The 22,716-nt window shown below is 31.1% G+C and overlaps 1 protein-coding gene across 2 annotated transcripts in view; it reads right to left on the minus strand.

Moving 5' to 3' along the window:
* The window catches only part of CALCRL (calcitonin receptor like receptor), a 90,474-nt gene that overhangs the window by 26,670 nt on the left and 41,088 nt on the right, over positions 1-22,716 (minus strand). For both annotated transcript variants that reach the window (XM_074339068.1, XM_019740750.2), the window contains 7 exons: positions 11,927-12,017; positions 11,663-11,752; positions 10,378-10,470; positions 7,935-8,070; positions 5,663-5,773; positions 5,455-5,567; positions 3,912-4,003 (listed from right to left, as the gene is read on the minus strand). In XM_074339068.1, coding sequence (XP_074195169.1) covers positions 3,912-4,003; positions 5,455-5,567; positions 5,663-5,773; positions 7,935-8,070; positions 10,378-10,431 — 506 coding nt within the window. In that variant the 5' untranslated portion in view covers positions 10,432-10,470; positions 11,663-11,752; positions 11,927-12,017. The remainder of the gene's footprint in view (positions 1-3,911; positions 4,004-5,454; positions 5,568-5,662; positions 5,774-7,934; positions 8,071-10,377; positions 10,471-11,662; positions 11,753-11,926; positions 12,018-22,716) is intronic.

Below are 22,716 nucleotides of genomic sequence, written 5' to 3' on the forward strand. Positions count from 1 at the left end.
TGTGCCCCCTATAGTTCATGGTTTGTTTGTTTGTTTTTTGGCTTAACATTCTTAGTATCTTAACTCCCTGTTCAGCGAACATTATTTTCTTTAATTTCTTCTCTGTCCTGATAAGCCAATTTTTACGATATCCTCTTTTCCTCTTACAAAGTCAGTCCATAGTGAACACGGTGAATGCCTGGTCTGATTAGAAATTTGGAATTGTATACTTGGTATAATCTGGTTTGTAGCATTGTTTTCATTTGGCAGTCCCACTATTGCCTCAGTTCACAGCAAGTTATTTGTTCAATGAAATCATAGACTCTTTCATGAGAAAGCTTTGTTAATTTTGCATTTGACATTATGGAATTAGTTCAGGACTGTATTTATATCCTTGCTAAATTCAAACTTGTTTGGTGCCATAGGGCTTGGAATTCTAGGAGACTGTTGTTTTCTTTTTGACTACTGATATTGGCATGTGATAAAATTGCTATACTTTATGTTCTTCAGAAATTAATTGTGCTTGAATATAATTATTAACATACAAAATAATTGATTGTTTTCTCTGAAGGTTCTCAGTTGCATTAGTTTTAAATTTGCAGAGATGGTGGTCTAACTCCATGTCCACTGTAACTAATAGTTGCAATTTCAAAAATACTGCAATAAGGAATTCAGGAAGAATTCACCAAGGAAACGATGCTAAAGTTTAGATCTGAGGTAGATGCATTTAACTAGCTTGAGAGGTGGGAGAGAATAGGTAGAATATTCACTTATAAGTTATGCTGATGGTTTTGATTTTAAATAAATTACAATAGGAAGTCTAAAATTTTTGAAGCAAAGGATGACAAAATCAGATCCATATTTGATCTAAATCTTTGAAAATATTTTGGCTGCATTGTTTAGAGTAGAATGAAGGTGATAAAAGTAGACTTGTTGAGGCTACATAAGGTAAGGGTGGTGGTGGTAGCAGTAGAGGTGAAGAAAATTGGATAGATTGGAGAAATGTTAGAAGGTTAAATCCACAGACTATGAGGAAAGAATAACAGGGAGGAAAAATGAGAAGTTGTCACAGATTAGTCCTAAATTTTGAGCTAATGCAATTAGATTGCTGGTGGTATTATTTGTAAGATGGGTCACTCTGGAAGAAAATCTGGTTTGGGTTAGGGAGAGGTAGATGTTATGAATTTGTTATGAACATATTGATTTTGAAATACTTCTGAGATGATGCATGAGTATTTCAAGAGCTATAAAAAGATATATACACTTTGACCAAGATATCCCATGTCTCTGGGAATGTAGCCTAAAAAAATAGTGCAAAATATGGGAAAAGTTATTTCTGAAAATGTCCATTTCAGTTTTATATTAATAGGAAACATTGGGAGCAATGTTAATGCTCAAAAATAGAGGAATGATTTAATAACCTGTCAACTTACAAAATGCAATATCATTTAGTCAATTAAGTAGCTGTTTTAAAAACTCTTTAGTGACATGGAAAGTATTAATAACATAATGCTAAATTATAGAAATAGTTAAAATATTTAGTATATTACAGTTTAAACTGTGTAAAAATGGATAAATATGAAATAGAACTGGAAAAATAGAAGTAATTGTTCAATAGGATATTAGAATTACAGGTATATGTATTTATTTTCCCTATTTAACAGTTAGTACAATAACATACTAAAAGTGTTTTTAATTTTTTAAAATATGTATTTTAAATTTAAGTGCAAGTCTTGTTTCTCAAAATTATAGTTTGTTTTTAATTAAGTGTTGCATTTTTTTTTCTGAATTTAGAAATATTTAAAACTTTTTTTTTTTCCTAAGAAATTTATAAAACAGTCTTAAATAACTCTTAGGATTTGTATTTTATGCCTTTAGGTTTGGGGCTTATCTACTTTAAATATAAACAGTCATAGTTATAAGAGTCTTCATGGTGAAAAAAGAAAAAAATCTTGGCTAATATTAGTTACATTTAAATTAATTTTCTCTGTGTTTATTTTTATTTGTGTTACGTATGTAATTTTCATGAACTGAAAATCTGAGTTCCAGAGTTCTAGAGCACTGAATAGGTTTTAGGGTAATTAGTTGCATCATTTAGTTCCAAGACCCAAGAGAGTCATATTTTCAAATTTAGATACATTACATTTTTAAATTGTAAAGTTTTTATTTTCAGGAATAAAGAATAAAAATGAACTATATTTGATTTTGTGTCTTTAAATTTACTAAATTAAATATTAACCCAGTTTTATTTTCATATTTTACCAGTAAGTGTTTTAGCATCAGCAATTTCACTTTGTCAATTAGCATAAATAATATATCACTGTGGACCTGAGGACTCATTAAAAAATTGTCACTTTGGAAAATGTTTTCTTTCCCATTTTTTTACAACAGATATTTTTAATCTATTAGACAATCATAATAAAGTATTTCCTACTCCAAAGATAGTATTCATTTCAAAAATCTTGTATAAGCCAAGAGTATATTCAGGAATAAAGACATGAAATTTTAATAAAATGTATAGGAACAACTGATATGACATAACTATAATTACAAAGGCAGTGACTGAGAACTGGCAGTTTGTTTTGAACAAGAACCTTTTGGTAACTTGTGAAATATAGTATAGAAAATTTCGCTTTAAGAAATGTTTTCCATATTTTAAGATAAAGTTTTTGAACTTACTTTGATACCCTTTTACACAATTAACTAACAAAAATATGTTGCATTTAAAAATGTACATTAATATTTAATTAACTTTATTCAGAATGGAGTTTTTTTAGTAAGTTTCTAATGGTGCCTAGATAATGTCATGAATCAAAAGTGCCATTAAAATATTCCATGTGGAGTCCCAAAGTAACTGATGTTGAAGATTCTTAAGAAGGTAAAGGTTTCCAAAAGTGGCAATTCTAATGTAATCTCTCAATTGCAAGTCTAATGTAATCTCTAAATGATTTTGAACCTATGAGAGTTAATGTTTGGTTAGTTCATGTACTATTTGATGAACTCTGAATATTTGATGGACTATGGGCTAAAAGCTCGTGCTTGAGTTACGTATGTACCTAACATCCAACTGCCTGAAAATTTCTGGATTGGGATTTATTTTGATGTGTTACTACTCTATTTGGTTCTGAAGCAGTTAATGTTCAAAGATAATTGTTAATAGGAAGAAGAAGAGAAGGAGGAGAAGAAGGAGACAATATAGCTAATCATTCTTCACATTTAATTCTCTAATTATTGGTGGTGATCAAAATTATGCAAACCACATTAATGCATGAAATAATATATGTATGCTTTGGAATTTACTTTCCTATCAATTTAAAAAATCATTTGTTGAGTCAAGAAATTGGAGCTGATTCTCTCCCTCTTCCCCCCAAAAAGGAATTGTAATTTCAAGCAAAATTCAAGGTATAATTTAACCATTTAATGATGAACCCCCCAAAACCAGCAAAAATAACCTAACCATAATATATTGAGATTATTGTTTTCATAATATATGTTAAATGTCATTGCTATCATTAGCACAAAATACCAATTACTGTAATGTACTATGTATACTGATACTAAAAATTGACCAAGAAGTTGAAAGTTCAATTCAGAAGGACTATAACATTTGATTATTTGCAAAGCAAATACGCACAGGTTTACATATTGATTTTGGCTCCTTCCTTACTATATAACTTCATTCTTATATGTCTACTAATTTTGTAAAGTTGGGCTTAAGATATTTCATCAGTCTTCTCCCTATATATTTTACAAAGTCAAGATAAGGTTATATATTTCAAATTATTCTGAACATTCAATTTATTTTAAACATTATAAACCATCAATGTTTCATATATTCTATCAGCACATAACATAAACATGCACATGACACTGCATTCACCAAAGACAACTGGTAAATTAAAAAAAAGCCCACATATTTTCTATGTACTTACTTGAAATAAAAAAATATGCCAAGTGAGATAAGCAGTGATGCAATAGATAATCCATGTCCAATTATAGTCAGGTAAAACAAATTCAGTGCCGTCTATAATGAATATAAAAAAAAAGGTTCATATCAATACTATAATACTGCATGTGTAGAAGATCCAATTCAATAGAATAAATTATGTATTTAAAAACATGTGATCTGATAGCCTTATCATTAAGCTTGCCAACCAATAAATGCCTGACTACATCTGGAATGAAGAATACTTATGCAAATTTATCCAGTGACATCAGAATTTATAAATTGTATGCCCTTTTTATTTAAGAAATTAGAAGTCATATATTAAATATATAAAAAATAATTTTATTGACCTAGGTTGTGTAATATATAAAACTAGCATTTTATATTTTGGAGGACATTGACAGTTTTTACCCTATCACTTTGTGCACCTTAAATCAAATGCTATTTGATGATTTTATTTTTGTTGTTTCCTTAAATGCCAGATGACTTTCTTTCCCAACTGAGTTTCTCCTTTTCCTTTGATCAATTTGAGGCCCTGAGACAAATCTCAATATATAACTTATAGGAGCCTATGGTCTATAAGAATTTTCCTGTTTTTGAGTTCTTTGACTTATTCTTTATGATTTTTTTTCTGATTTAATTTGAATTTACCATTTCATTGCTTATTTTTTATAATTCTTTTCAAACCCTTCTCTAATTAAGCAAAGGATACAACATTTATAATGATGATAGCTGACAGTTATCAAGTACTTTCTATATGCTTGTTAGTTTTTTAAATATTTTCCTTGTATTAAGCCCACTCTTATGAAAATCTTGAGGGTGGATTTATTGTTATCCCTATTTGATACCTGAGGGGACTTAAGGCTTGCTCCAGTCACATAGTTGGTAATGGGCAGAAACAGGAAGTCAGACATCAGGACTCAATTTTAATCACTGTAACAAACTGCCTTTATACACACACACACACACACACACACACGTGCAAATATATGCAGGCACTTTCTGTCAAAGCTCTATTGTTATGACAAACTGTGACTAACCTTGACTTAATGTATGGTGTCAAAAGCAGGAATGTGAGTGAGAGTGTCCTAATAGCCAACCAGAATGAAAGTCTTCTGCTGAGGGACAGATAGAGCAGTTCTAACCCTGCTGGTCTTATCTTGTATACTTGAGCATATTTCCTGAACATAATGCTAGAAATTCCACCACAAATAAAAATGTTCCCTTTGCTTTTACTTTTAAAGTATGTTCCCACTAGCTCCCCCGCACCTTTGGAAAATTTGAAACTCCAATACTGAGACATTGACTTGTACATACAGTATTACCTAGAAGAATTACTTCCTCAGTGTAATGACAGAATCAATATTAATAATTTCTACGAAGATATTTTTCTTACTGTTTTTCTAAGCATATTATGGAAAGGCTTTACAATGGAATGGAATACTAGCTAAATTTTCTCCACACTGTATTGGTAACTAACTTTTTAAATAGATAGTGTAAATTAAATTTCAATTTTAATTATTACATACCTTCACTTTCTCATGTGTGTTAACATTACACTGGGTGTAATTTGTCCATGTTCTGTTGCTTGCCGGATGTCTAAACCAGTTTCCATCTTGGTCACAGATTTTTGTAACTTTTTCTTTAAAATTAAAAAAAATAATAATAAAACAGTAATTTAACCTAAGGTTTATTAAATAGATGTCAAAGACATTGCATATAAATTTCTGCTATTACCTGAAGGATCAAAGTCCTGAAAGTAATCAGGGCAATGCTGCATTGATTCCGTTCCTGCTGCCACATCATTCCAGCACAGCCATCCATCCCAGGTTCTGTTGCAGTACATGCCTTAGGGGAGAGTAAAAATTAGAGATTACTAACTCCCTCTAGGTATACATGAAGATGTAAATTCTTAATAGTGGCTTCACACTGACATGGAACAAAGGCTGTCTACTGAAAATGATGACATTATGTAAATCTAGACACACACCGCTTAATGATGGTGATATGTTCTGAGAGATGAGTTGCTATGTGATTTTGTCATTGTGCAAATATCATAAAGTGCACTTACACAAGCCTAGATGGTATAGCCTGCGAACACCTAGGCTATCTGGTATACCACCTTCTTATATGTGGATCATTGTTGATTGCAACATTGTTATGTGGTACATGACTATACAGCAATTACTTGGATTTTTTACCAAGTAATTATTAGAATAATTAATTTCAAAATTAAATGTAGAGATCTCTAAAAAAAAGCTTAGATCATGAATGTTGCATGGGATGTTTATTATTTTTAACAGATTTTGCACAACAATCTCAGAATTAATTTCATGTAAGTAGAAAAAAAATCTACTGCCCTGAATATCTAAATAATTCTATTTTTTTAAATAAAAAGAATTGCACGTTACTAAATAAAGTACATTTTGTGGTTTGTCAGAGAAAAATTTTCTGGTATTATTTTAGAAAGCATCTCAAAAAAGTCCATTTCATTGCTCAAAAGATTCCATCTGATTAGCAAGAACACTGGCAGCAAAATAAATTACAAGGTCCAGAATTTTTCAAACTGTGTTGTCTGACATTTGAGTGAGACATGAGTAGGTAGTCTATAAAAAAGTTGCTGTGGTCCAATAGCTTTGGGAAATATAATATTAAAATAAAAACAGTTCTTTATTGCAAGACTTTCTGGAGTATTTAAAATTACAAAGTGTGTTATGAAGTTCCAATAAGAAGATCTATCATGCAGTGATTCTAAACTTACTAAATCAGAAAATTATTATGAAACCCTCATGAACCTATTTCTATGTTCAACAATTAGATGTGAAGCCTACTTTCACATATATCTAGATGATTTGGAAGGGGTTAATTCAGTAGTTTTAAGCTAATAATACAGATTTTAATGGAATAAAATGAAAAGCTGATCAGTTAACACAGAATTTGTATACAAATATTGTAATACTTGATCATTCAACCACTATTAAACTAATATCAGATAATTTTTTATTGTCTGGCATAGTTTAAAGATATTTTTTAACTGGATAAATATAATAAAAATGTTTGAGCAGATATATGTAAATACATCTCTAACTATGAACAAATTGTATTGTTCACTTATATTAAGATTTTAAGTTTATCACTGTGGAAAAACCACTTTTTTCTTTCTGACAAGCAAGTACATTTTGACAGTTACAGATATTAATAATAATCTACTTTTAACATTTTATTTATGTAAACCTTGTATATTATACTATCAAATATTTTTCCAAAAATTGTAAGATAATGGTTTCAACTGAGAGTTTTAAAATTTAGAAATTAGATCTAAAGTCTTTACATTTGCTTTATTTTATTGTGAATTTTAAATTTTATACCTTGAAGATATCCCCGTCTTTAGGATTTCCAGATAAAATACAGGGCTATTTTTGGTTTTGTTCTTTATTTTTGTTTTTGGTAAATCTGACAATTCTACTTGTGCTACTCAGGTTTTTACCTTCAAAATCGAGGCAAATATCTGGTATTTATTAGGCCCTCAATAAATGTCATAAAAATATCTAAAGACTATCTTAGTGGAAACAGAAACACTTAGAATTCACTAGCTTTGCTACGGAACGTACTACTCAACGTATAAATTATGCAAAAGAAATTGTGCTTGTCATTTTATTATGCAAACTCCTATCAAGCAGCTTTTTAAAAAAAAATTACATAAACTGAAGATCAACTGTCACTTATTTAATTCAAGATACATACTTATGTGATATTTTAAGTATCTTTATACCATAGAAATGTTACTAAAAAATATCCCTGTTGCACATATTTTTATTAGAATTTTGTGAAGGAAAGATAAATTATGTCATAAAATATTCTTCATAAAAAAATAAAACTGCTCAGATGCCAGAAAAATTAGAAACTAACCCATTTATAATCATGAACCTAAGAAACTCGTGATGATGTAGTGGGTTTGTTTTCTTTAAAGAAACTATATCAAATGCATTTAAATTAAAGTCATGTTTACCTTCTGTTTGTTGAATGGGGTCTTGCATAATTTTCTGGTAACATTCATATTGAGCTGTCATGATTTTATTTCTAGTAACACCCAACTGATTCAGGTCACCATGGTCCTGTTCTTCTGATTCTGCTATGACAAGAATCTAAGGAATTAAAAAAAATAATAAACCTTCAGAATTGTGAAAATGCCTGTTGTAGGCAGTCTGTCACAGTGGAAAACAGTAAGTGGTGATATGCTGCCTGGTCAACTGGCTCTGGGGGGAAAATCCCTGATTGGTAGTGTTTGACAGTTTTTACAGTAAATATCCCGTCATGTCCAAACTCAAGTGACCAACAAGACTTGTTGCTAGTGGCAGAGTAAGAAAGAATAGGAGATGCTTGGCTCTAAAGCCAGTGGAGACATGTGTTGGCTCTAAAGCCAGGGCATGTGTTGTGGAATGCAGGCAGAGTTGTATTCAAAAGCTACTACTACTTTTTCACCTGCTCTGTGAATGTAGGCAATGTAAGCCTCTACTTTCTTTCAGTAAAATGGAATAAAATAATATCAAGATAACAGAGGGGAGTATTTGGCACACACTCATAATTGTTGCCATTTTTATATTTTGATAATCAAAACATTGACAAATTAATCTATGATATTGGTAAATAGAATTTTTATTGTGTGCACAACAATAAAGTTTTTGGAACATAGATAGACAGAGATAGATAGATAGATAGATAGATAGATAGATAGATAGATAGATAGATAGATAGAGAGACAGATAGATAATCTTTCCAATTTAGTAGCACAATTTTAAGCTTCACTTCCACTTTAATTTTTATATGACTTTTTCCCATTTTGTAATGTGAAACATGTATAAACCTCTCTTCAACTTTATTTCTTCTTAATTGTTGCATTAATACTATTCACTATTTTCCATAAGCAGTTTATATTTCTGCTCTTATTTTATCCCCTCATTCTTGATTTTCTGTTGTCTGGCAGGAAGTTGAATTTAGTAAAGTCTAAATAGTAACATTCCCTCAGTGTGTGGCACCACTCAAGTGTCAGCATCAAGTGACCACCATTTAACTTTAACTCCTTCTTTTTTTTGTTTTAATTTGCTAATAAATATTTATGCAGCAGTTATGCTGCACGAGTAATAAGTGCAAATTCACATCAGGAAAATTAATATTTTTCTCCTGCTCTCAGTAAGTTTATAGAACTGCATAAACTCAATATAATCATTCTTACTTAAAATAAAGACTCAGATTTGCACCCTGTCTGAGAAACGGTCACAGTTCCTTAAATCACAATAATCGAATTGGTAATCTGCTACAGAATTACCTGCTAGGAATCAATGTTGGCCTGTGCAGCTCATTGGCATGCTCCATGGAGGGTGTGAGCTAAAGAAACAGGGGTCCTGTTTCTTGAATTCTAGTCTATTTATCCAAGATAACGTCTAAGAAGTGTAGAATTTGGACTGCTTTTAGACTTGAGAATGTTTTCAAATACAAATGCTGACAGGAATGTAGCCTTGCTTTTTTCCAGTTCAGGTTTTCTATATTTTTCTTGAGTTTCTTTGTTTGAATCTCTGTGGGGTTTGCTTGGAAACGCCACAGGAAAATTATTTGCTGGCACAGAAGTAGGTGAGATTATGTCTCTCAGTTTCTCATACATATAATTAGATAAGAATACAGTTATGGTTTTAATGTGAAATGGAGAAAAATATGAAAAAAATTATTTCTGCAGCTAAAAATGAAATGAAATGTATAAGATATATGTCTCCTCCGGTATAGCAATTGTTTTTTTGTCATCTTTGTCTGCTTTTTTGTCCAGCCCTACATCCCATTCACAGACATACAGACATGTACATGAGGGCACACGCGCATGTATACACCTGCCCCAATCTTAGCATCAGTGTGGGCCAGAAAATGGACACTTAGTACTTCTTTGAATGAATGGGTGAGGAAATTAATTTAAAATGTAGTGCCTGGTTCTGAATTACTTGTTCGTCAATATAAGTCAATCAGTTGGCAGAATGGGAGAAAAATGAACAGGTTAGGATCTGTGTTTTTAATAGTTCTAACTCAGAATCAACAGGTCTGGTTGAAAATATTTTATCTACTATATATGATTATAGAGACATTCTATTTTTTTTCAAACTCTGATAATTACTTTCCTCTGGTGTCTTGCATATTTGTATTCATTTACCTTCCTCTCTTTGACATCCTCCTTACCCAGCTGTGCCATTGTCCTATGGTACCTGCTATGGGATGAAAAGCCTTCAAGTATACACTAAAAGGAAATCAGTTATTGATGTGTTGATTGGATATAAAAATGTACTTAATTTATGCATCAAATAACTGCATGTCAGTTTGTTGTGATTCACCTTTATCAACTATAGATATATTGGAAGTTAAAGAGGAAATACTCATCGATAGGCAGATACATTAAAAAAATTTATGCTTACCATAAAAAAAGGCAAGAGAAGCAGAAAATACAGCGTACACTTTTTCTCCATCATTAATGCCAAAATGAAATATGCTATATAATATAAATCAAACTGCAATAGAAAATAAATTAATTCATCCATCAAATTTATGAAATAAATATACATTGTTCTCAACAGAAAATTTCTTTAAAACTACACAATAATTTTGCTTTAAAGATTTGATTAATAGTCTTACGTATTACAAATTTAAGAGCATCATGGCTTAAAATATTAAAGAGCTTAATTAAAACATTTTAATTTAATTTAATTTAATTAGCATTACAAGCAAGCAAGCTTCTTGCATATATATGTCACATATAAATATATATATATAATATATATATTATAATATAATTATATATTATATATATGTATATACATATATATGTGTTAGTAATAGAAAACATCGTGTTTACCAAAATTGGGATAAAATGATTAAAGTATCAAAATAAAGAGTTTGCAAGAACATAAATGCACACATTTTGATGGCATATTTACTATAAAGTTTACCTTTATTTCCAATAAATATTAATCTCATTTTTAATTTTCTGAGTCTTCAATAATTTAAGAGAAGAAATTGCTCATGGGCCAGTTTCTTGAGAATCAGTATCCATATTTCTTTAAAATGGCCTTATAATTTAATAGAAATTATTCTTCACTGGATGATTCAATTGCTTTTAACCACAAAATTAAAAAAAATCTTCTGAGTCATCTACATTATTAAAAACAGGTTACAGAAGATGGATAATAGCAAAAAAAAAGTATTTCTGCTATATATTTTTAATGATCGATGTAATTGTGAGCTAATGAAATAATGAAAAATGGCCTCCAAAACACCACCCTTTTAATAAAATTTGAAAATAAAACTCTTAATTTCTTAATTCTAAGAAACAAACATTGCTGGGATAAAGTGTATAATACTATAAGGTCCACGAGCAATCTTCTCTGATAGTATTTTTATGAGATGTGAATTATCCTGGTATAGTCATAAAATATATTATTTACTTAACTGAATGTATAAAATACATTTTTCAAAGAAGATTAAAAAATCCAATCAATAGATATTTACTAGTGAACTATGAACTTAGATTTAATTTTGTTAGGAAACTTGTAATGATTTTCATTATAAAGCAAATGTTAGAGTAAGAATTAGGAAAAACTTTTCCACGTTTTGCTTATTGTTTTTATTATCACATGAAATGAGAACATACCATTAACTAGCACATAGACTCTATGCCATTGCTTACCCTCACCAATGACTCACCTGGAAACAGCTTTTCTTTTTAAGTGTAGCACTCTTTCAGATAACGTATTCTCTTCTGTCTGCTATACCGGGTTTTTATTACTAGTTAATCTTAAAAATATGACAAAAAAATTAGAACAGTGTATTAATTTGAGATATTAATAAAACCATGCATGTTGTAACAAAAAAAATGAATCAAAGTTTTTGCAATCCAGTAATTAATGAGTTGGAATTTTAGTTTTTATTACATTTTACCATAAGAAAATCTAATTTTCCAATACTTACATGCACAATTGTCTCCAGACTCAAATCACATTTTCTCTTGGATCATATTCGACATTGTCTTCAAGAACTTCTTAAATCCTGGGGTCATGACCTGAAATATTGATTGACATAACAATATTATTTTAATGAGCCAAAATCATTTACATGATACATTGAAATTTTCAAAAAGAAACAAACCCACTATTAAAATGATATTTTAAAAAGCTATTCCAATTTTTTAAAGTCTCTTTTGCTTATTTGAGTTTTGTCACACGTATTTGTTGTTTTTCATTAGATGGGAAAGTATCAATTTTCAGTTATCAAGGATACCTGGGATACTGAAAAATCTAACTGAATATTTTAAGTAAATTTCAAAGAACTAGAATATTACAAAAAGATTGTAAAATTAAACTATACTTTAATCTTTCAATATCTTTAATCATTTATTGGAATGTGGTGCTATTAGTCTTAGTTACGTATATCTATCTCCCTTGCTCGTATGGTTTCTCAAAGCCAGAGACTATATCTGGTTAATCATTGTATCCTTTGTGACTGGCAGTTAATTTACATTTGCTGTATAAATGAATGAATAAATGAATGAAAAAAATGAACCAATAAAGTACTTCCCGGATTTTAAATCAAGAACACTAATCATAACTACTAATTAACTGTCATTTCTTCTATTATAAGGTTTTAGATAGTGTTTGATTCTGTACTGACAATGAAAATTGGGGACACAAAGTTTTCATATCAGCCTGTTTACTTTCCTACAAAATAAAGTCCTGAAACTATTCAATTTTCAAGTTCTGTGGTTGTTTGGATATTGAACAAACTGTAGTGTACTGTACTGACTTTAGAAGTCATAAAGGTTAAGCCAAATTTAGAGCTTCAGATTTTTCTGTATTGAATATATATAATACAGAAACATACAAATAAGAATGTAAAGAAATAATATTCTATTTGGAAATATGATAGGTTTTTATAAAACCATACTTGGATGATGTACACATGAGTCAGTATTAAAATACCTTTCATGTGTACATGGATTCAAAAATCGAATGGGAAAAAAGTACATCAAAAACATGTTTGGAATTTTCTCAAACCCAACCTATTGGAAAAATATTTCACCCAGCATTAGCAGTTATTTGTGTTGCTTATTGAGTAGGCTTCAAAACCAGAGTTTCCAAAAGTATATTAATGCAATATCTCTTAGTGTCCACTAGATCATTCTGGCACCAATATTGTAAGAGGACTTTAACTCATAAAATACTTATCAATGCAAATAATTCCATGATTATAGCTTTCCTTCTTCACCCTATTCCCTAGTGATCTAGAAAATGGACTGCTAGGAAGAAGGTTGTGTTTTTACTGTGTAAACTTGGTAGTTACGGAGGAATCACCTTTTTCACCAAGAGTTCTCTAAATCAACAATGGAGGAAACAACTGGACATGTAGATAATACCATTGCAGATACATCAGTCAGTCAATTTATATTGAGTCTCGTATAGATGTTATTATTATCAGGAGATGTATGTTTAACTGTATTCCTTGGTTAGGCTCATTGGTTCTTTGCGTACTTTGTCTACTACGTTCATTCAGCAAATGGTTCTTTCTTCTATATTTAGCTTATTCCAAATTTGTCTTTACTAAAATACATTTGATAATAACTAGCCAAAGTTGTTAAGCAAATCATTGTAAATCTCTTTCAGATCTTGTTAAATTCTTTATTGACAACTGAGTTGCATGTTGCTTTGTGAAATACGTAGTTCCTATTCAATTTTGAGGAGAGATCAAGTATATATGTAAAGGATGTCAAGGTAAATTACTAAATCTGCCAGTGGATTTTTTTCAAGTGTACTTAGATTTGTTTAGTAAAAAAAGGACTTCTTCAAAACTGAGAAAGCTCTAATTTAAACTCTTAAGGGAACTTGTAATCAGAGCAGTACTATTAGCAGTTACTGGCATTTTCTCTTCGTTAGCCAGCCTTACAGATCCTATAAATGCTTTTTCATTTTCACTTGTCAAATTGAAACAAACTGGAAGATTTGGTTCTATTACTAGAAGCAAAATGATTTTCTTTACTGTACACATGGAATAAAAAATAGCTTATTTCTAATAGTCTCATGCTTCTTGCCCAACGAATCAACAACACAGAATAAAAATGATTTATTTCATCACAGAAAGAACTTTGAGAGATAAAGAATGTCTTAAAACCTCAAATAACTTTTGAAATATAACTTCCTAGTCACTCAGGGTTTTATGCAACATCACTCTGGTTCCATTTTTAAAAATCACTATAGACCCTCTCCACAGGATAGTTTTTCATGGATCTGCATTTCCAAGTCCATAAATTTTAACCAATCTTCTTGGCTTACATCAAAGTAAAAGCATTTTTTATTCTACATAAAAATTGTAAATAAATGTGACTTACTAAATACTAATTTATCAGAACACAAAAACATAACAGTGCCAACTTTCATCTTCACTTCTCTATTTCCAAAATATCTTGGATTTTTTACAGGCCCTAAGCCATAGTATTTTCTCCATTTATTTATCCAGTCACTGTAAAGCTGGCTAACAGGAGCATTTCCATATATATCTAATTTTCCATTGATTGTCCCGAACCTTTGTGTGAGCAAACTAAGGCCGTTTCCTGTCTGGTCCATGCCTTAGTTTACGGTATGTTAAACAAGTTACCTATATTTCTCTTGAATCTAAACAAGGACTAAGCGCTCTCCTCCAATTCCAATATTCCACACCTGTATGGCAAATGCAAACTTCTTCCTGTCATTCTAACTAGATTTGTCACTGTGGAAAATGTCAAAATGCGTGATCCTGGTTACCTTTTCTCTTCACTGCTTATAATTTTGTTTTCTCCAAAATCTAAGTCTTTATACTAGAATTATTCTTGCCAAGTCCTGCCTTTACTTCCAATAGCATCTTTGAGATAGAAATGCCACAGTGAAGTTTTGATTCCCCACCCCTATCATGGCCTAGAATGCCCTTAATACTTTCAATACATGAAACCATACGGAAAACAAAATATAAAGAGGCTTCTCTTTCCTAAAGATCTGTTATTGATGTAAGAAACTCGAACTATACATCCATTTGATAGTATTGCTTGGGGTTTGCATTCTTTTTTCTTAGGCTATTGAATGAACAGGTACCAAATCAGTGATGTAGCATGAACCAATGTTCCTCAAAGTGTGGGTTCATGGATCACCTCCATTAGAGGCACTCCCAGAATTTGCTGAACATGTTTGAAGTGTCCATGCCCCACCACAGACACTCTGACTCAATCTTTGGGAGAAGGACTTGGGAATCTACATTTTTAGTGAACACCAGAGGAAGTTCTGCGCCTGTTAAATTTTGGGATGTACAATGTAAATACATCTTCACTGGGTCATGCTGACCCCTGAACACACTTCTTTAGGTACTGGGCAGACAATTTAAAAAAAACTATCAAGTATAAATCAAGCAAATTATTCTGCAATGTCCCAGGCACAATTAATGTCTCAGAACTCCTAGAGGGAGTTTTTCAAATACCTATTTTACAATGTATCATATAATGTAATTATTCCCTTGTGTGTCTGTTTGTGCTACTAGATTGGGAGCACAAGAATAGGACATGTATCATACCCATCTCGTGGCTCCAAAATCTGGCAGAGTGGGAACAGAAAGAGACTGTACAGAAAGCGTGTTTTGAGTGAATTAATTACAAAATGAACTTAATCAAGTCTACGGAACCTAGTGTTTTGGGGTGTTATTCAGCATCACAAGCATATTATAATTTCCCAACACCTTTAAAAAAGAAGAAAAGATCATTGCCAAGATTCTACTCCAATAAATTCAGATTTAGCTCATCTTGATTGGGGCCTAGGGATAAGCCCTAGTTGATGAGGGTGGCCCTCAAGCTAACAGCCAGCAAGAAGATGGGGACTTTAGCTCTAAAACTTCAAAGAATTGAATTTTGCCAACAATCTGAATGAGTCTAGAAGTAGCTTCTTTCTCAGAATCTCCAGAAGAGCACACAGCTCTGCCAACACCTTGAATTTGGCCTTTTGAGACTTGAAAACTAGCCACGCTCATAGGACTTCTGACCTATAGAACAGTAAGATAGTAAATATGTGTTGTTTTAAGCTACTAAATGTGTGGCAATTTGTTACAGCTATGATAGAAAAGTAATACAAATCCTTACCTGGTCAAAAATTACATTTTCCTATTAAACCTAAGTGGTTACTCTCTGCTTCCCAAATGGCCAGTCATTCCTCTTAACCTTAGAATACATTTATTAGACAGCAAGACAATCACATTAGCTAGTAGAATTTCTTTCCAGCTACTCCTAAATTGCGGTGAGATTTTGAGAGAATCAATACAACTCTTTTCTATTTGATTTACCCAACTTGAAAACCAGTACTGAATTTGATCTTCAACTTCCTGTTTTCTATTATATTCTTATTAGAAGATGTATGTTGGAGTCACAGAAACATAGTTTCAAACTTCTGTTTTTGCAATACTTAAATTCACCACACCTATTTCCTGGCCTGAAAATGGGTGTACAAGTAATGACTCAATCAATGTTGCCTAGAATTTTTATTGTAACTCGTCAGATTGTTTTAAGTGTTAAATTACATGATAAATATAAGGAACTTATTTCATAATAAACACCTAATAATCATTAGCTATTTCTATGATGTTTATTAATCTATGATTCATGGCAATGATAATCTCAAATGAAGGAACCAGGGAAGTCCAGCATACATTTTAGTGACTTGGCCAAGGTCACATAGATGCTTACGGCTGACCCCAAGCTATGAACTCAGATTCTCTGACCCTAAATCTTGGTCCCTTACCCTATACCATATTGACTCAGAGAATTGAGACATTTATTTAGATAATTAAGGTTTAAAAAATACAGAATACATTTCTATTTTGCTTATTCCCTTGTTTTGCCTAACCATCCAATTTTCACATTTCATTTTACTTTTAATCATCAAACACATTTGTGTTTTTTCTCACACATTTTTTTTCCTATTAATTCCTGCCCTCAGTAATTTGCTATTTGAGGATATATATAAATGTAAATCAATCTCTCTCTCTCTCTCTCTCTCTCTCTTGCTCTTTGTGTGTGTTTGGGGGGGGAGGGGGTAAATGGCTTGACAACTCAAATTTGTCATTCTGGTAACCAAATAAAAAACACATGTACTTCTCACTTTCGAGAACTTTAAAGTGGCTTTGAAATTAAGAAATATGTCTAGAAATTCAATTAGTCACCTTACACTATTTATTGAGCATCTACTTTTATCTAGTTGTGTAGCAAGATAGAAGAGAATAGAAGTTAAAGTTTCTGTCCTCAACGAAATATTTATCAAGGTAGAGAGAAGAATATTTGCTGAGTTTAGAGGCTGAGTTCATTAATTTAAACAGAGTCCATAGGACTTATTCATGAGGTTCTAAAGAGAGATGATTTCACCAACATTTAAGACAGGAAGTTAGTCCTGGACCTCAGTCAATACTCTTGTCATTCAATGAATTTGGACAAGTTACATACCTTTCCAGGTGTCTCATTCGTAAAACAAGGGAAGAGGGTAAGGTAAATTTAAGCATTGAATAGAGGTTCAAAATTTATATAAAAAAGAAAAGAGTGGTTAGTATATAGGAACAATTTTGTTCAAAGTAACCCGAATCCAAAATATCCTTGAAACCAAATCATTCCTGACACTGTTTTTTCTGGCTCAGGAAGACTTTCTCTAGGTCTTCTACTACCAATTGTCCTTGAATCTAAGACAGTGGAAAGTGGACCATTTGGCTAAGGGATTTTTCTTTTGTTACATGGGAATTCGGGAAAAGGGTTTCTAGGCCAAAAATATCATATCTTGATTCCACCTCTTCATATACTGCCTCTTCTTACTTTTGAAAGGCCATTTGGGGAAAGTCTAGCTCTCTACTCTCCACTACAAAAAACTGAAATTAGAAAAGCAAATATACTTCTTCTCCATAAGCCCCTTTGCCAGACTTCTCAGAATGGAATCTGATCAGTTCTTCTAGGCCAAACTAAACATATTGCCATCATCACTGGAATAGCCCTAATGCTCCTGGGATTAGAAACCAGCAATTACTGAATTTTGGCTACATTAGGTTTTTACCTCTTTTGCATTTAACAGAAAATGATCTATGTAAAATTTTTAAAAATTATAGAGTGCCAGAAATTACAGGAATGTTAAGAATAATTCAATAATGCATAAACTCAACAAGGAAATCAATGACATAGTAAGAGAGATTATTACATTTAATTCATCAAAATCCTGTGAATAACCTACTACGTAAAAGTACATCTAATAGCCAATTTTAAAAAGTCAATTAAAACTCTCATAAAAACATCCAGAAAGTATTTTATTTTTGAAGAGATGCCCAAGTTTAATTATAACTATTAAATTCCACATGCTACAAAAACATATATTGTAAATATTGTCCCATTGACTAATGATAGTTTTCCTTTTTCCCCGAGAGATATTGAAATAAAGTAGCATCCAACTGATATTTAATAATCAGCATGATAGAGGTAAAATGTGTGTGTGATGCCAGTTACAAGTACAGGCAGTATTTGCACTGGTTACAAATATGTGTTAGACTCCCTGATTTTTAAAACCAACTCAGCCTCACACTTGCAAGTTAAACAACTTCTGTAAAACTAGTTTTCTCATTCGTAAAATAGTTCCTTAACCAGAATGCTATTGTGAAAATGAATGAAATAATGTACTTACATTTTTTATAACTCAGTAAATGTTAGCTATTATTATTTTGTCACATTCATATTTTTAGAAATATAAGTTTATACATGTTTTAAGTTATTTGCTACAATTTCAATTATAAGTGAAATTAATCCTATATTTCAAGTGATCATATGCATCTTGAGTTTGTTATTTTCCGCAGAAATAATATGGTTGTTTTTATTTTCATTTAAGTCAGTTATGAAAATATCAAGCAAAGTGAACGATAAGTACTTTTCCAAATATGATGTCAACCAAGTTAGTATAACTGCATATTTCCTAATAGTGAGCTTATATAAGCTAACAATCTAGCAAGTTGTCTGTAATCCAATTAAAATCAAGATATAAAAACCTTCCAAATTTGGCTTTAATTTCAGGTTGACTTTAATAGCCTTTACTAACACTGAATTGGAACCCACCCCCCCAAAAAAAAATGTTTACTTGCTTATCAAATGAAAATTCCAGTTGTATAGTTGAATAGCTATTAAACAGAGATAATATTATGATTAAATTTGGGACTTGATTTTATATTCTAAAGTACTTACTCATGGAAATAATATTCCCATTGTGGGCATAATTAGCCATTTTCCGGTAATTTTGGTCGGCCTCTTTATATTTGAAAGAGGCAAGTGGCCAAATCAGCCCAATTAGTAAAAGGTGGGAGGGAGCCTGAAAAAAAAAATGCTTTGTAGTAGATGGAACACTCTCCCACCAGCAGATCTAATATGGAAAGAATTGCTTGCTCAAAGAGCATAGGACCAAAACACATCTTTCCATCTCTTTGACTAAAAGCTTTACACCTATTATTTCCTTTCCACAAAGTCAGGAGTCAAATTCTATGTGAAAATATGCTTTCTTCCAAGACAATAAAATCAGAAAATATGTAATTCTGCTGGAGTTTTAATTTAAGCAATGTAATAGTCCATCATCAAAGCTATGGTATATTTGTTATTTAAAACTGTTAATCTTTCTCCAAAAATTTGCCAGGCCTGTTTTCTGATCTGTGAAATAAAACAACTTCAAGCTTCTTTCCATTTGTATCTAAATATCTACAGTTTATTTTCTTTTTCACCAAAGTAGAGCAGTGTTATTCATTCCCAAAGCATATTCCAAGCCCACCCTATAGGAGTTCAGAAACTAGCTCCCCCCAACCAAAAAAAAAAAAAAAAAAAAATCAATGAAGTGATTGTTTTTCTAAATCTGAAATAAACTTAGCAGTCTATGCGCTTGGAGAATCCACAACTATTATATGCCTGTGGTAAGATATTTATTGACAGATCAAAAAGTAAATGGAACCCTTAGATGAAAACATATGAATAAATTTTTGTGACTTTGGTTAGGTAATGTTTTTGTACATATGATATCAAAGGCCAAGTGACATTAAAAAATAGATTATTTGGGACTACATCAAAATTAAAAACTTTTGTGCAACAAATGATACTGTGAAGGAAATGAAGCAGCAACTCACAGAATGGGAGAAAATATTTGCAAATCACTTGTTGGATAAGGGATTTGTATCTAGAATACATAAAAACTTCTGCTAATATCCAATAAAAAGACAAACAACCCAATTAAAAAATAGGCAAAGAATCTATATAGATTTTTCTAAAGAAGATACACACATGACCAATAAGTACATGAAAAAAAAATATCTTCAACATCATTAGTCATATGGAAATGCAATTAAAAACTATGGTAAATAACACTTCATACCCAGTAGGATAGTTACAATGAAAAGATAAACCATAATACCTATAGGAAAGGCTGTGGCAAAATTGTAATCTTTATACATTATTGGTAGGATTCTAAAATGTTGCAGCTGCTTGGAAAATAGATTAACAGTTCTTCAAAATGTTAAACATAGAGTTACAATGTGACAGAGCAATTCCATTTCTAGGAATATACCAAAGAGAAATGAAAACATACTTCCAAACAAACACTTGTACATGACTGTTTATAGCAGCATTATTTTTAATAGCCAAAAAGTGGGAACAGCTCAAATGCCCATCAACTGATAAACAGATAAACGAAATGCGGTATATCCACACAATGGAGTATTCTTTGGCAATAAAAGTAAAGGAGTACTGATAGATGCTACAACATGGATAAAGCTTGTAAACATTATGCTACGTAAAAGAAGCAAGTCACAAAAGACACATATTGTATGATTCCATTATATGAAATGTCCAGAATTGACAAACCTTTTTGACTAATGTGGTTGCTTAGGGCTGGGGGAGTGATTGCTAATGAGTACAGGGATCATTTTAGGGTGATAAAAATGTTCTAAAATTAGATTGTAGTGATGCTTGTACAACCCTGTGAATATACTAAAACCACTGAACTGTATACTTTTAAATTGGTATACTAAATGGTATATATGTATATCGTACATTTTTTAATTGGTATACTTTAAATTGGTATACTAAATGGTATGTAATGTATATCGTAATAAAGCTCTTTAAAAAAAAAGTAAATGCGAAAAAAAAGGGAAAGGGGGCATGTGTATCTGAGGGAATATTTATGCTGGGCAGAACATCTAGTTTTCTCTTTCTCTCCTTTGTCACCGACAAATAATGTTCACATTGTAAAACCAAACAGATTGACCAAAAAACTTTCCTGGCTTACAGTGCATCCCATAGATGTAAACTCTGAATTATTCTTTCAGTTTGATGCATTATCTCATGTTCAATGACAACTAAAAAGGTAGCTATTTTTTTTATGTTTGGAACAGTTTTGATTTGCAAGGAAAACTACATTTTCCTTGAAATTTACTTTCAGAGCCTACTTTTCAATTTATACTGAAAAATATTATATTTCCTTTGAGAAATAAATTTTAGTTTATAAAAAATATACAACAATTACATATAGTTGAGGTAAAAGATATGTATAGTTGTATACTTATAAATTTCCCTTAGATTTAGATAGATCTCTTTTTTTCTGCCAGTGATTTCTTTTTTTACATTTCTACAGTCTTTTATTTCATTTTCTTATAGAAGTGGAAAATTGACAATTTATATACAAAAAAGTAGATCTTTTTATTCCATTTGTGCTATTACAAAAAATAACAACAAAGAAACAATATAGGAATATTAGCAAGAAAGGGGAAATTATTGAACTTTAGTTCGTTCTTGGATATTAACCAAGTTTAAAAATCTTATATCCAAACTATTTCCCTTTTATTGAATTATTACTAGGTAAAAGAAAAGTGAAGGAAGGATGGAGAGTAGAAAGTGATAAAGGCAAACAGGCAGGAAGGCAGGATAGAAGGATGAAAGAGGAAGGAAGGGAAGGAAAAAAAGGAGGGAAGGCGGAAGTAAAGAAATCAATATGTGTGTCTCAGGTAAATGCACACTTTATATAAAATTAACTTTTATATAAAAGTTATTTTATTTTTTATTATTTTTATTTATTTGTTTTTAATTAAAGTTTATTGGGGTGACAATTGTTACTAAAGTTACATAGATTTCAGGTGTACAATTCTGTATTACATCATCTATAAATCCCATTGTGTGGTCACCACCCAGAGTCAGTTCTCCTTCCATCACCATATATTTGATCCCCTTTACCCTCATCTACCACCCTCCTCCTCCCTTTGTTTATATAAACCACAAACAACAAAAGAGCAAGACAAACAAATGAGAAACAAAAACTCATAGACACAGACAATAGTTTAGTGGTTACCAGGGGGTAAGGGTAAAAGTTATTTTATATTTCCATTATTTTTGTAAAGAAGCAAACTGAATGTTGATAATACTAAAATTTATTTCTTTACATTTTTACTTCTTACAACTGTTGAACATAATTGCATCTTAGTATTTTAATATACTAATTTACTTATTCATTTAAACATATTTATTTAGAACCTACTGTATTCCAAAAACTATGTTAAGTATTCTGGTTCCATATTCTATTATTTCTACTTTCACAGATAATCAAAACATGGTGGAGAAAGACATGTACGAATATAGAGGTAGGTAGTCAATAAATATATGTTCGTGTCTCATTAATCAGATAGAATGGTGCATTTACATAGCAGAAATG

The sequence above is a fragment of the Rhinolophus sinicus genome, linkage group LG01 (assembly GCF_036562045.2).
Source record: "Rhinolophus sinicus isolate RSC01 linkage group LG01, ASM3656204v1, whole genome shotgun sequence".
NCBI classification, from domain to species: domain Eukaryota; kingdom Metazoa; phylum Chordata; class Mammalia; order Chiroptera; family Rhinolophidae; genus Rhinolophus; species Rhinolophus sinicus.